Genomic DNA, 14,320 nt, shown 5'->3' with positions numbered 1-14,320 from the left:
CTCGCCCACCCTCCCTCCCTCCCTCCAGCCCGAGCTGCGCGCTCCGCGCTCTGGGCCGCGCCGCCGCCGCCCCCAGTCCTTTATAGAAGCAGCGGCCAGAGTCGGCGTTCCTGATTGGTGGAGGCGCGCGAGCCCCGCCCTCTCGCGGCGCCCGACGGCTAGGCAGGTGGAGGCGAGCGAGCGCGCGCTGGCCTGGACTGCACACCGCCAAAAAAAAAAAAAAAAAAAAAAAGAAAGAAAAAAAAAAAAAGAAAAGAAAAAGCACATCCTAGAGGCTCGGCTTGCCAGATTTGGTCCTCCTGCCCTGCGGACCGTACTTCCTGGCCTTGGTACCCCTTCTCGAACAATCTTTCTGCCTGGGAGACAGGGTGGGCTCCTCCCTTCCAACCAGCTTCTAGATCTGGAAAGCGGAGAGATAGGGAAAGTATCGGTGGCTCAAACATACAGTAACCTTCCGGACTTGCTGTCCATCAAGAGGACCGGAAAGGGGCAAGGAAATAACATTTCATAAGCAGAGACCTGGGTCCACAGATTTGGGGAGGACACAGGTGTAGCCCCATGAAGACCACGGGTGAGAGTGGTGGTGGTTAGGGTGGTCCCTGCAGAAGGAAGCAGGGACCTGTGGTTTGGAGTGGGCTTGGTGTCCCTGAGGTTAAAAGGGTGGACAGTGGTACCCTCCAGGGAAGGAGATGCCACACTACTTCGAATAAGGTGCAGGTTTTAGTTCATCCTCGGTGGAGTCCTGCAGCTACGAATGTGCCTCTCCTCTCCCTTATCCTCCAGCGCCGTGGACGAGACCAGTGCCTAGAGCATGCCAAGCAAGCGCTCCACCCCTGAGCTGCACTCTAGTTCCACAGATCCTCCTTGGACCTCGTAATCTTCCAGTGGGCAGGACTGCCAACTAAACGTCCTGGCTTCCTGCGCTCCTGATGGTCTTTGGTGGAGCAGCATGGGCTCAGCCTCTGCCGCTCGGGTGCACGTGTACGTTTACGTCGGGGCGGCAAGGAGACGCAAAAGCCAGCGCTCTCCAACACGGGGTGGAGGGGTGACTTCTAGGAGGCTTCAGCACCACAGACAGCGGTTGGACGGCTGTGCGTGGACACTGAATCTAGCCGCCCCAACCAGGGACCTCCGGCCCCTGCCCTATTCTACTCCCCTTTAGGCTCCTGAGTGTCAATGGCGAGGAGCTCAGGAGTGGCCAATCAAAAATGGCTTTTGGGGGACCCAATTGCTGGAAGATGCTCGCAGATGTAGCCAATGAATGCGCGCGTACCGCCGCCGCACTGGAGGAGGGTGCAGGCAGCCCGCGCAAGCGTGGCGGTGACAGTGCGGGTCCCCGGGTGGCCCCTCTTGGCTTGCCTGGAAGGCTTGTCTGCTCTCCACCTGGGGTTCCTCTGAGTCGGCCTGATCGGAAGTTGCGCTAGGAGCGAGGCTACTACGGGCACGCAGACCCGGGTGCGGTTCCCATGGAAACTGCCGCTCCCGCAACGCTAGGAGAAAGGAGACCCAGCCTAGCGGGGAAGAGGTGCGCGGAGTCAGCAGGACACGCATATTACTGAAGGTTCTCCCGCCCCAGAGGCTTAGCTGCGGCCCGGCGGAGGCTGATTCAAGCGCGGTACCACTAGGTTCCCCTGGGGCACGTGCCCGGGCTCCCAGCTGCCGTCCCCCGAGTTACGTGGCTGCAGCCGCCCGGACCTGCGCGGCTCGGGCGCCATCTAGCGGCAGTGACTCCATCCTCACCGCTCTCTGTGGTGGCCATGGAGGAAGTGGCCTCAGCATCCTCCTCCGGGAAATGGGGACACGGTTGCTGCCACTCTTTCCCCGCGGCTTCCTGTTTTATTAACGCATGGAGGCCTCAACCTGGGGGCTCTTCCCTGGCTGCTCCTTCGGCCCGAGACCTGCCTTTCCCTGCCTTCTTCAGGAGTGGAATCTCTTGTCATTCTGGCTTATATACAAATGTCACCTTCTCAGGGAGGTCCTCTTACACGGTACCCTCAGAAACCGACATGTCACTCTTTTCTACGCGTAGTTGCCGACAGCTGGGGTTTTCTGAATATCTCCCCAACTCCTCCGGGAGCTCAGGGTGGGGAATGAGTGTTCCACGAGACAAGGAGCAGGCATCAAGATCTGAGTCATGCAGTTCTGGTGGCCTCCCGGGTTCCCCACCCCCCACCCGAGAGGAACCGGGCTCTGCTTGGCCTACGACCCCGTAGGTGAGAAGGCCGACATGAGAGTCCCGGGTGGCATGTGGGGTCAATACAGAGGGGCCCAGCCCCCCAAATAATCCAGGCCTAGGGAAAGGGTAGCTCGGTCTTCGTGCTTTAATCTTGCTCTGCTCTCCACAGTTCTAGCAGCACGGCCCAGGAGCCAGCTCCAACACTAGGCAATGGCAGGGTGGGGGCGCCCAGGGATGCTGGCTCTGGGCCAGGACAGGCAGCGCTGCCTCCTTCACAGCGTCCGTGTGGGTGGTCCCCGCAGTTGTCCAGGCCCTCGAGGGTCCGGGTACGGTGTCCAAGTGGACGAATAAATTAGGGGTGATGATCAGCGGCCAGGGGGGTCAGGTGGGCTTGTGGTCTGGGTGGCTCTTGAGCGTGTGGAACTTGACACTGTCCAGCTTCTCAAAGCGCTTCCCGCAGCGCTCGCACGTGAAATTGTACTGTACCTCAGCCGTGTGCTTCTTCATGTGCCAGTTCAGGGATGCCCGCTGCCGGCACTGATAGCCGCAGATCTCGCACCTGCCGAGCCCAGGGCAGCAACAGGGGCGGTCAGGGGCGGGCCAGCCGCCGAGGGGGCGGACCGCCGCAGTCCCTTCCCTCCCAGCCCTCAGCCACTCACTGCAGCGGGGTCTCCCCCGTGTGCGTGCGCCGGTGCACTTCTAGGTGGTTCTTCCTCTTGAAGGACTTGCCGCAGGTTTCGCAGGTGAACTCACGCACACCTGGAGGTGGCAGGGAGACTGAGAAAACTGCAGTTGGGGGGCCGGGGAGATGGCTCAGTAGGATAAGCGCTTGACTGGCAAACACAAGGATCTCAGTTCAATCCCCAGTTCCACCAAAAACAAAAACAAAAACAAGCAGTTGGCAGGGGGCTGGGGGGTGACGTGACCCCGATGTGCCACTGAGGCAGAAGCGCAGGCTCCCTGTCCCCACCTCCTGCCAGGGCGGATGTGCCTTCCAACAGACAGCAATGACAACAAGTGGCAGTCGCTGCCCAGCCTCACATCCCGAGGGGCACAGGGTGCGAAGTGCCCTGCTGAGATGGGTCTGGATTTGTCTCCGGTGTGTGTCACATCTGGCACTTGCTATTTCTACAATGTTTGCTTTGCCTTTTGCTTAAGTAACATTTTTTCCAGCCCCCCAACCCCTCCAAAAAAGAATGTTTTAAACATTTTTTTTTTTAAATGCCAGAGGGCGGGGATATAGCTCAGCAGCACAGTGCCTGTCTAGTAAGCACAAGGTCCTGATACCAAAGCACAATTCCTGGTACCAAAACAAAAGAAAAGAAAATAACTCCAGGTAGGGTGGCACATGCCTGTAACCCTGGAAATCTGGGAGGCAGAGGCAGGATAAAAAATGCCTGAGGCCAACCTGGGCACTCTGGCAAGACCCTGTTTCAAAATACCGAGCTGAGGATGTAGCTCAGTCCCCAGGAAATGCGGCTCCAGCAGCTGCGCTCCTGTGAGAGGGCAGCTCCCTGTCCACACCCGGCCTCAACCCTAAGAAGCCTGCTCATGGTGTAGACAAGGAGCAGGCACCTCCTGCCCAGGTCCCTATGATTTCTGTGACACTGTGACCTGTGTGGCTTGAGTGGCCAGTGCCAGGCTGAGACCCTGTCAGCTGTAGTGCTGGCTCCAGGCCCCTGCCTGTGTCCTGGCTGGCCCGGGGCCTCACCTGAGTGGATGATCATGTGTCGCCGCAGGTGGTTGGATAGATAGAACTTCTTCCCGCAGCCAGGGTGAGGGCACACTTTGGTCTTCCCTTTCCGGTGCACAAGGTTGACGTGGTTCTGGAGGTGAGAGGGGTGGGAATGGGTGTGGGGCCATCTGAAGGGGTCCTGAGGGTAGGGAGATGGGTGGCTGGCAGGCAGGCTGGCAGGCAGGCTGGCAGGCAGGCTGGAGCCAACCTGGGCCAGAGCAGCAACGTGGGGTATGCTTGTCCAGCTTTCAGACTGCAGAGGCACAACTGGGGTCAGCAGCTTGCCAAGCACCTGCTGGTGCCAAGCTCTGGACTGGGGCATTAGTTCAGCCTGGGGAATGGCCTGATCTTTACCGTTTGTGGATGGGGAAGATGTCCAGCGAGCTCTCTGGCTGTGCAGGGGTCTGTGACTAGATGCGGTGAGGGGGCTCCCAGGGACACCCTGCTCCCCTGACCCCATGTCCCCGTGAGTCTCAGGCCAACTAGCCCAGCAGTGTGGCCTGCAGCATGATCTCACCTGGAAGCTGCTGAGGGCCACATACACCTGGCTGCAGCCCTCGTAGGGACAGTGGAACATCTCAAGCAGGCCGTCGGCATCCATAACTCGAGACCGCTTGCTCCGCCGTCTCCTGGGGAGGAAGAGCCCTGGGTGTCAGGGTGCCGAGCTCCTGGCCCTCGTCCCCACCCTCATCACCTTGGTACCCACTTCTCGGGCTCCTTGGGGATCTCATAGATGATGGCAGACATATCGCTGCCGTCCAGCTCCTCGCCGTCAGCCTCGGGCTCGGGCTCTGCACTCTCAGGCACTGTTGTTGCCAGCTCCGCCAGCTGTGGGGCCACCAGCTCCTCCTTCTCCTCTGTTTTGAGTGTGTACAGGTCCTCCTTCTCTATGGATGAACACAGGGCAGTGTCCACAGGGGGCGAAGGCTGCTGAGGAGCCCATTTCCAGGGTCACTCTTCTGCCCCTCTGGGCCCCACTCGACCCCCACCAGAGGCCATAGGGAGGCTCCCCACACCTTTCTTGGTCTCCATGCTGGCCACGGAGGTGGGGTCCAGAGCGCTGGGCTGGCTGCCCTGGGGCTCCGTCTGGGTGTAGGCTGCTACGCCCTCCATCATGGTGCAGGGCACCTCCTCACCCAGGCTGCCGCTGGGGGTGCCACTGCCCGCGGCCACATTGAGGTGGATGCCCTCTGCCGTGAGGGCATCGTAGCCAGGACCCGCGATGATAATCACCTGTGAGCCAGGCACCATACCTGGCACGGGGCAGCTGGCCACCACCTCCCCAAGTGCCTCCTGGGGGACATTCTCAAAGAGGGTGCCAGTGCCTGCACCCACTTGTACTGGCACTGGCACACACACCACTGTCTCCAGGGCTTCAGGGCCACTGGCTGCGGGGTTGGAGCACAGTGGGGCACCCTGCTCGGCCAGGTTCTCCACATGGTGGACGTCAAAGGGGATATGCACGCCCTCCTGTGTGATGAGCCCACTGCTCCCCATGGGGCTGGGGGGAGGCACCGCTGCTGCCACTGCTGCTGCTGTCACTGCTGGGGTGCCCTTGACTGAGTGGCTCTCGGAGGGCTCCTCAGAGTCAGAGCCAGAGCTGGAGCTGGAGGTGTCAGAGCTACCAACCACCAGGCCATTGGCTACTGTGGAGAGAGCACAGGGGGGAAGTCGTGATGTGGTGGTGGCACCTGATGGTCTCTGCTGACCGGACCCCTGCTTCCAATGGCAAATGCAAGCCCCAGGCGACCCTGTCTGTCGGACTGGCCAGCTGAAAGCTGGGGGTTCTGCTACAGTAACTCACAGAACTCAGAAAAGTGCTCTCCACCGGATCATTGCTTTACTATGACCGGCATAGCTCAGCATCAGCTCGGTGGGGGAGATGCGTAGCGTAGTACAGGGGAAGGGCTGTGGGGGACCCGTGCCACGCTCAGGGTGCCGCCCTCTTGGCACCTCAACAGGCCCACCAGCCTGGGGCCTCTGGACTGAGCCTACAGGCCCTGAGCAGTGTGTGGCTGGGGGAGGCTGAGTGCTCCCACCCTGATCATGTTTGGCGTTTTTCTGTGTGTGTGACACCCGAGATGGAACCCAGCAAGCACTGAACTACATCCTCAGCTCTTTTATTTTGGTCAAGGCCTCCTGAAGATGCCTAGGTTGGCTTTAAATTTGCAATCTTCCTGCCTTAGCTTCCTAAGTAGCTGGGATGACAGGCGTGTGTCATAAACCTGCTGTGTTTGACTTTTGGGGGATCAGCTCACATCCACAAGGTGCCTATGGGGCTGTGAGTCATCTCACTGGCATAGATTTAGGGGTGTCTCCAAGGGGGTACCTAGGAATAACAAAAACTATTCTGTCATTTAGGAAAATTCAAGGGGTTTTGGAAGCTCTGCCCAAAGAAGTGAAGGCAATGACCAGATCGGACATCCTGGGTGAGCAAGGATCCAGGAACCCTCCTGGACACCAAAGCAAGGTGACCTACATCCCTTATGTGGAACACTATGGTAGCTTCAGGTAATCTACGCACACCCTAAGGAAGAAGTCATTCAGTTGTCTGAGACAGGATACCACTGAACTACGTTGGTCTCAAGCTAATGACCCTCCTGTCTCAGCCTCCGAAGTGTTGGAGTTACAGGCGTGTGCCACCCCTGAATCTACACCCGTGTAAATTCAAACTGCTACACTGTATTGTTTAGGGGATAAATAACAAGAATAAAAAATCAGTACATATTCAGAACAGACACAATTTGTTTTGTGAGATATTTTTTATCCCTGGTTGATTGAACCTACCAGTGTGGAACCCACAGATATGGAACCTATGGATACAGAGGGTCAACTAATTTTTCTTTCTTTTTGGCTTTTTTGAGTCAAGGTCCCACCAGGTAGGCCATGGCTGGCCCTGAACTCGTGACCCTCCTGCCTCAGCCTCAAGTACCTGGCTACTACAATTGCACACAACCCAGAGGCTCTGCGTGTGCACTGGGCCGGGCCTGGGCCTGCCTGCCGACCTCTACGCTTTTTCATCTTGTCCTCTTCCCACTGTCCCCCTTGGGCTCTCACAGAGATCTCACGCTTCACTTAGCAACACCAGCTCTTCCCCACTGAACCTTCCTGCCAAAAAGGCTCAGAATGCTCACAGGTGTCCCCATCTCGGCGGCTGGCAGCTCTGTGTCCACTGCGTAGACCAAAGTCCTGGGCTTAGCTTACTGCATCCTCTTTCACACCCATCCCCAACCTGTCAGCAAAAATCACTGGGGCTACATTCAAAATTCATCCAGCCACAGCCCTGCTGCTCTGCCTCCTTCTTCAGCAGATGCTGGTCACAGTCCCATTGTCTTCAGGCAGTCCCTTGTCCGCAGTCCCCTGGCTCCTGAGGACCATCACAAGCCAGCTGTGACCAAACCCACCACTTCTTCCTGGCACTGTGAAGGACTACATGTCCCAGCGTACCTTGAAGTAGGTAGGTGTGGTCTGTGGCTGATCCCAGCCAATAGAACTGAAGCAGATGGGGGACCAGACTCTTACTTCTCTGTCCAGCCAGCCAGCCAGGACCTGGAAGGAGGGCTGGAGCCACACGGTGGAAAGAACCTGGGTCTATAGGAGGAAGTCAGCCTGTGGTCAAGAACCCTGGACCTTGTGTGGGGGATAAAATTACATTATTTGGTCACAAGAGCTAGGGATGACCAAGAGCTTCTGTAGCCTGCATTCCCTTCAAAATCCTTCCAACTCGCCAGGTGTAACAGCCAAAGCCATCGCTGTGGCCACAGGCCCCTGGGCGTGTGGTGGTCCCCTGCGCAGTCACCCCTACCTCCTCTCCGCTCTCCCCACTGCTCCTCAGTGACACCTGGAAGTTCCTGCCTCAGGGCTGCTGCACTTGCAGTTCCCTTAGCCTGGTACCCGAAGCCCTCCCTCACCTCCATCAGATGCCTCAGCGAAGGCAGCTTTTCAGGGAGCCTCCTTTTTGCTTCTCGTTTCCCCAAGGCACTCGTCACCACCTTCTGTCTTGTATCAGCTCATCTTACTAATGGCTTCCCCCTTGTGAGGACAGAGGCCCCCCAGGCTGAGCTCCCAGGGCCCAGAGGCCACAGAGACTGCCTCACTGAAATCAATAAATGGCTGAGTCTGCTAATATCCAGCCAGGGCGCATCGTTTGCACACCGCACGCTCTGGCACTGCACTTCAGAGAAACTCGCGACACAGGTGTGGCCTGGGGATCTCCATCGGTGTGAACACAGCATGTCACTGGATCCCTCCCCCTGTGCCTGGCCATCACTTAGCACCTGCCTGGGAGTGCTGGGGCATTGTTTCAGTTAATGCCATCTACAGAGTCAGGGACAACGGGGAGCTCACAGTGGGAGCTCATTACCTTCTTCTCCCACTGCCCCAGGAAATGGCTGTGTGTGGACCAGTGTCCCTCAGCGCCTTGGTCCCTGGGATGGTCCTGCTGGGAGGCAGTGGAGCCCTTAAGGGGCAGGGCCTGGTGGGCGGGCTTCAGGTCCCTGAGGGCGTGGCCTTGAAGGGAGCAGCTGCCCAGCTCCTCCCCTTTCTTTTCCCTTTGCTGTGCCACTCACTCTGCTGTCATCTGGCTGCACCACTGGCCTAAACACAATGGCCTCTTGACTGAAGCTCAGGCTGGGAGGCCGGGAGCTACCATTAACCTTTCCTCCTTACAAGCTCATTACCTCAGGTCCTAGTTACAGCGATGGGAAGGGACACAGCCACGGAGATGGCCATCCCTGACGCAGGGGTAAGGGGATCAGCCTGTCCTGCTAACAGGAGCACTGTATGGCTCTGGCTCTGGCCCTGCAGGGGGCTGAGCACTGCACGTTCCCTGAAGGAGGGGGCGCCACCGAGTGCACTGGGGCTCACTCAACTGAGACTGGCACTCAGGACGCAAGAGGGCTGCAAGTTTGAGACCAGCCGGGACTACAGAATGAGATACTGTCTTCCAACAAATAAAGTGAAAAACCCTGGCTGTAGGTTATAGTGGCTCACTCTTACAATCCTAGCATTCTGGGAAGCTGAGGCAGAAAGAATGCAAGTTCAAGCCAAGCCTAGGCAACTCAGTGACTTAGTAAGGCCTTGTCTCAAAGTAAAGAGGCGGTGTTGGGGACGCAGTCCAGCCGATCTTTCTTGTCTGTGCTTCCACCCTCAGTGCCACACACCTGCATGTGCACATGCAAACTGTTGACTCCAAGCTGGGTCTTCCTCGTTTCCCACGGTCCTGGTGGGAGGGCCCCAGGCATGGGGCAGGAAGGAGGTGCTGCTCTGGGAACAGAGCTGGGACAGGGACAAGGCCACCTGCTCACTACCATACCTGGCAGACGTGGCCAGCAGATCAGAGTGCACCCTGAAGTCCAGGCAATGTGGCTGTCACAGTTGGCCTGCATGCAAGGGCTCCTCGGGGGCAGCTCTGCCCCCACCTGACCATCATGTCACCCTTGGGGTCTGGATAGGGCTGTGGGGAAGGACAGGGTGGGGCCTGGAGGGGTAGGGTAGGGGTGACAGGCAGAGCTGGGTGGGGTGCTGGTGACAGCATAGGACACCTCTGTGTTGGGAGCCTATCTGAGGCGTAACGGGACGGCCGTGGGCATTGTGCCCAGCAGGAGTGCCGCTTGCTCCTGGCTTCCCCTAGGCCAGCTGGGATGCCACCTGCTCCATGCCACCTGCCAGTGTAGGCTTGGCTGGTGACTGACCCCACACTGCGCCCAGCAGGGCACCTGGCAGCGGCCCCAAGCTCTTCTCTCAGCCACACCAGCTCCTGAGGTGGCAGCAGCCTCTCACCACCAATGGGGTCTCCACTACTGCCCACTGCCTCCTGCACCTTGGTCACTGTGTCCCCCTGGTCCTTGATGGGCAGTCAGCCAAATGGAACCAAGGTGGGCACAGGGACACTTTAGAAGGGAAGTGACAGTGGAAGGACAGGAGCAGGAGAGAGAGACTGAGGTATAGGAGGGAGGCTTGGCTCTGGAGGGGATGGGGTATGGGAAGGTGGAAACAGGACAGAGGGAGAGGAAGAGCTGACTGTGACAGACCTGAGGGAGAGGAGAGCTGGCAAAAATAAAAACAGGGCCAGAAAAAGCTAGGTGTGGCGGCATATGCCTGTCATCCCAGCATGGGAGGCTGAGGCAGGAGAATGGCTGTGAGTTCAAGACCAGCCTGGGCTACACAGGGAGAACCTGTCTCAAAAAACCAACCCAAGGGCTGGTCAAATAGCTCAGCAGATTAACGTGCTGGCAAGCAGGCACAGGAGCCAAAGATTCAATCCCCCAACCTGCCTGCCAGCCCCACCCCTGGGGGCGCTGAGACAGCTATTGAGACTGGGCGAGGTGGCACACACCTGTAATCCCAGCTCTTGGGAGGCTGTAATCAGGTGATCACTATGAGTCCAATCTAGCAGTGAGACCCTGAACACCCTGTAGACCCTTCCCTAAAATACAGAATAAAAATCAAAAACCAAAACCCACCTAAGGCCAGACATGGCAGTGCACAACTCTCACCCCACTACTTGGGAGACTGAGGCAGGAAGATCACTGCGAGTTCTAGGTCAACTTGGGCTACAAAGTGAGTTCAAGGTCAGCTTGAACTGCATAGTAAAACTCTGTCGCAAAAACACAAAACACAAAACAAAAACAGAAAAGCAAAAAGAAAACTTGGCACTTGAGGCCTGGGGCCAGTGTCTGCCCGCCACGCCTGCACCTAGCTCCCAGTGTGTATGGGGCCTGCCTCTCCCACGCGTGGGCTTTCTCAAGGTTCGGGCTGCGGTCTCAGCCCAGCTGCTGTGCACTTTGCAAGGCCCAGCAGGCAGCTCCAGCCATGCTGGCACTTGAACCCACCTTTGTCACTGTCGGGGTCTGAGTCACTGAGGGGCTTCAGGGGTGAGTGCAGATCCTGGAAGTAGCGGTGGCCGGCCTCGCACTGCCACACGGCTGTAGTGTACAGGCCAAAAGTGGGGTCCAGCTCAGCCAGGTGCGGCTCGTAGGGGCAGCGATGCTTGTGGTCCTCGTACCAGATGACCACGTTCTTTAGGCAGTTCACGTTGCGGCGCCGTCCTGCAGATACAGCGCCACTGCCTGAGATGAGGCCTTGGAACTGCCCTCCAGAGCCCTGCACCCAGCTCACAAAGGAGACTGAGGCTCTCCCCAGACATACACACAACAGGGACCTGCCAAGGACACCACTTGTGACACAATCTAAATAATAAAACCTAGCAGAGAGGAGATGCACAATAACTGTAAGTTGTCCTTTTTCTGGTTTTTGAGCCTGGCCTCACTGTACAGTCCCGTCTCAAAGTCCCAGTGATCCTCCTGCCTCAGCCTCCTGAGTGCTAGATCACAGAGGAGAATGAAGTGCTTACTGTCTCTGGGCTCCAGTGGCATCTGTCCTGGGCTGTTTGTTTCAGTGTTTCTCATCTGTCCCACAAATCTGTTTTTTGCCCCAGGGCCTCACAGGGCTGGGCAGGGGGCACAGGGCACTGGGGGGGGGGGTAGGAAGCTGCTATGAGGTGGTAGACACAGAGGGTCATGGCCTAGGCTCAACGCCAGGCCCCACGCTGACCTAGCTGGGTCGCTGCAGTGAGTGACTCAACTTCCCTGGGCCCTGTGGCCTCTGCAGGTGAGGGCACGGGCAGGATTCCATCCAAGGGCTTCCAGGGGACTAGCGGGGGCAAAGACAGGGACAAGGTGTGCCCAAGGGGTGACCCTGGTGGCTATAATGGGTCCTGTACCTTGGTGGGGGGTACATCCCCACCCTTGAAGCTAGGAGAGGAGGCTGGGGAAGGGATCTCCCCTAGGGGTAGCAGGGGCATCTCTGGCAGCTGCCCTCCAGCCCGGCACTGCCCACTCCCTTGGGGTTTCCTACCCAACTCTGCATCTAGAGGATGGTAAGAAGGGGGCTCCTGGACACTGGCAGCTCCCGGTGGACTCCCATGGTCCCCTACCAGGATGGGGCCCAGAGCTCCGGGGCTCTGAGCTATGCTGTCCCATCCCGTCCCACCTGCAGCCCTGGGCTGGAGCCTGGCTCTGTGGTTCTCTGGCTCTTTGGCCTCTCAACGGTGCAGCTTGGGGCACTGTCACCTGGCTTCTTATTGACTCCCACCCCCTGCCTCCCCCAGACCCTCTTCCCTCCTGCTCCCCCAACCTGGGGCTCCACTTACTTTTTTTTTTTTTTTTTTTTTTTTTTTTCAGCAAATAGTCTTCCACTTACTTTTCTTATGCTTTGGTTTTTTGGGGACCTGTTCCCAAGGCTTCCTGTAACAGAGAGAGGCAGTGAGGGTCACTGTATGGCCAAGGCTGGGCCAGCTGGAGCAATGACAGCAACTCCTCTGCCTGGGGTAGAGTTCTTTTTTTCTTTCAGGAATTGAACTCATAACATCCAGCTTGCCAGGCAGGTGCTATGCTGCTGAGCTGTATCCTCAGCCCCCTGCTGTTTATGAGATGGGGTCTGGGTATACAGTTTAGGCTAGTCTGGAACTTGTAGTGATCCTCCTGCCTCAGCCTACCGAGTGCCGGAATTTCCGGTATTTTCCACCATGGCTGCCTCTGACTTTGCCTGCCCTTCATCCCCTACCCCAGCAGCTAGCAGTGTCAGCTGGCCTTTGGCTTGCGCTGTTCCTGCTGGTCACCTGCCCTTGGAGGGAGGTGGGGTAATATCACATATCTCACAGAGGAAGACTGAGGCTCAGAGTGGTAAGGCTGCCGGCCTGGGGTTACGTGGCCAGATAGTACAGAGGTCAGGCAGGGGGTCTGGAAGGGCAGGCAGAATTCTAAGTGGCCCCCCATGCTCCCAAGCCCCTGGGACTCCCACCCTGTATGGCCAGCCCTGATTCTGTATCTTTAGATTCGACCAACCAGGGATGGGAAATATTTGGGAAAAGTTTATGCCTGTAACAGATGCCTGTGGACTTTGATTGCCTGCCACTATTTCCTAAACAATACAGGACAACTATATGCACAGTGTTTATGCTATATCAGGAATTCTAAGCTGTCTAGAAAAGATTTAAAGTGCGGTGGTGGTGGCACCTGTCTGTAATCTCAGCACTCTGAAGGCTGAGGTAAGAGGATCAGTGCAAACTAAAGGCCAGCTTGGGCTATGCAGTGAGTTCAAGGCCACTCTGAACTATGTAGTAAGAACCCGTCTCCAAAAACTCAATTAATACAGTCTCTGGGAGGATGTGTGTGGTTTCTGTCCAAACATATACCACTGTGGAAAGGAGGCCTGTGTCCAAGGGGTTCTTGGATTTGATTGCAGTCTCATGAGGCTGGCCTGAAGGACTCAGTGCAACACTGTCGGCTCCTGACCCTCAGAAACAGGGAAAGGTGGGGGCCGGGGAGACGGCTCAGTAGAGTAAGTGGCAAGCACAAGGCCTGGCAAGCACAAGGGCCTGAGTTCAATCACCGGTTCTGCCAAAAATAAAAAACAGGGAAGCGTGGTTCAAGATGCTAAATTCTGGGCACTTGGTTTACGGTGACAGGAACCTCACAGGGCTGACCTTAAGCCTGGCTGCCCACAACCCTGCTGCCTGAGACCAGTGCCTCAGCAGATGCCACGGGGCCTCCCTCTTCCCTGCCACCCTGTCTGGGCTGCCTCTTCCACATCCACAATGCAGCTGCTGCAGCAGCAGTGTCCACGACCCTGGGCAGGAGACACCCTTCCCCGTGCCTGTTTTTTACTTAGAGCACACCAGATCTCAATACACCTTGCTCACTGGGGCTGCCTTCAATTCGGTCTTCCAGGCCCCACCGTGGCCACGCAATGGCACCAACATAAGAGCTTATATGACTGCTTTGACTTTTTCTTTTCTCCTAAGCATTTTAAATGTTGGACTGTGTGCTTAGTTCAGTGGTCGAGTGGGTTTCATCCCCAGGGAGGGAAAATATGTAAAAGAAGCTGAGCATGGGGGCTGGGGAGATGGCTCAGTAGAATAAGCGCTTGCAAGCCCAAGGACCTGAGTTCAATCCCCAGTTCCAAAAACAGGGCACCTACGCCACTCAAGATTGACACTTCCAATCCTAGGTCCTCAACCTACGTGAGGGCTTTCACTGCCCGCTCCTCAGGAGCCAGGAAGTTTAGGGGCCCCGCGAGTGGTGCGTAAAGTGGGAATCTCACGTGGGGACCAGCACCTCCGGAGAGGTAGGGAAGGGAGCAAATCCTAAGGATGAGACTGGGAACCCGGAGCCGAGCCGGGAGGCGGGAGCCAGGCCCCCAGGGAGGACGCTCGGGTAGGGCAGGTAGAACGGAGGCGGGGCCAGCCTCGGGATTGGGCAGCCAGCGCTCCAACGGGCGCCCAGAGGGCGGGCCGAGACGGCACACAGGCCAGGATTGGGCGCCGGAGCGGCGGGAGGCGGAGCCACGAGCCGGCGCGTGCGGCCGGCCGCCCGGAGACCCAGGCCCCAGCCTGCCCCTGGGCGGGG

The 14,320-nt window shown here is 57.8% G+C and overlaps 1 protein-coding gene across 2 annotated transcripts in view; it reads right to left on the bottom strand.

Moving 5' to 3' along the window:
* Window positions 1-2,312: 2,312 nt before the first annotated feature.
* Window positions 2,313-14,320, bottom strand: part of Znf653 (zinc finger protein 653) — a 12,761-nt gene continuing 753 nt past the window's right edge. Inside the window, exons 2-9 of one of the 2 annotated variants that reach the window (XM_023716967.1) lie at window positions 12,114-12,157; window positions 10,745-10,960; window positions 4,928-5,557; window positions 4,618-4,798; window positions 4,429-4,540; window positions 3,888-4,002; window positions 2,836-2,935; window positions 2,313-2,735 (exon numbers count right to left, since the gene is read on the bottom strand). In XM_023716967.1, the coding sequence (XP_023572735.1) occupies window positions 2,558-2,735; window positions 2,836-2,935; window positions 3,888-4,002; window positions 4,429-4,540; window positions 4,618-4,798; window positions 4,928-5,557; window positions 10,745-10,960; window positions 12,114-12,157 (1,576 nt within the window). In that variant the 3' untranslated portion in view covers window positions 2,313-2,557. The remainder of the gene's footprint in view (window positions 2,736-2,835; window positions 2,936-3,887; window positions 4,003-4,428; window positions 4,541-4,617; window positions 4,799-4,927; window positions 5,558-10,744; window positions 10,961-12,113; window positions 12,158-14,320) is intronic. The other variant, XM_004632816.2, reaches the window with a different exon arrangement.

This window comes from Octodon degus, unplaced genomic scaffold, assembly GCF_000260255.1.
Source record: "Octodon degus isolate 3935 unplaced genomic scaffold, OctDeg1.0 scaffold00050, whole genome shotgun sequence".
Lineage (NCBI taxonomy): Eukaryota > Metazoa > Chordata > Mammalia > Rodentia > Octodontidae > Octodon > Octodon degus.
Note: the sequence above shows the minus strand (reverse complement) of the source record. Positions and strands in the feature narration are given on the sequence as shown.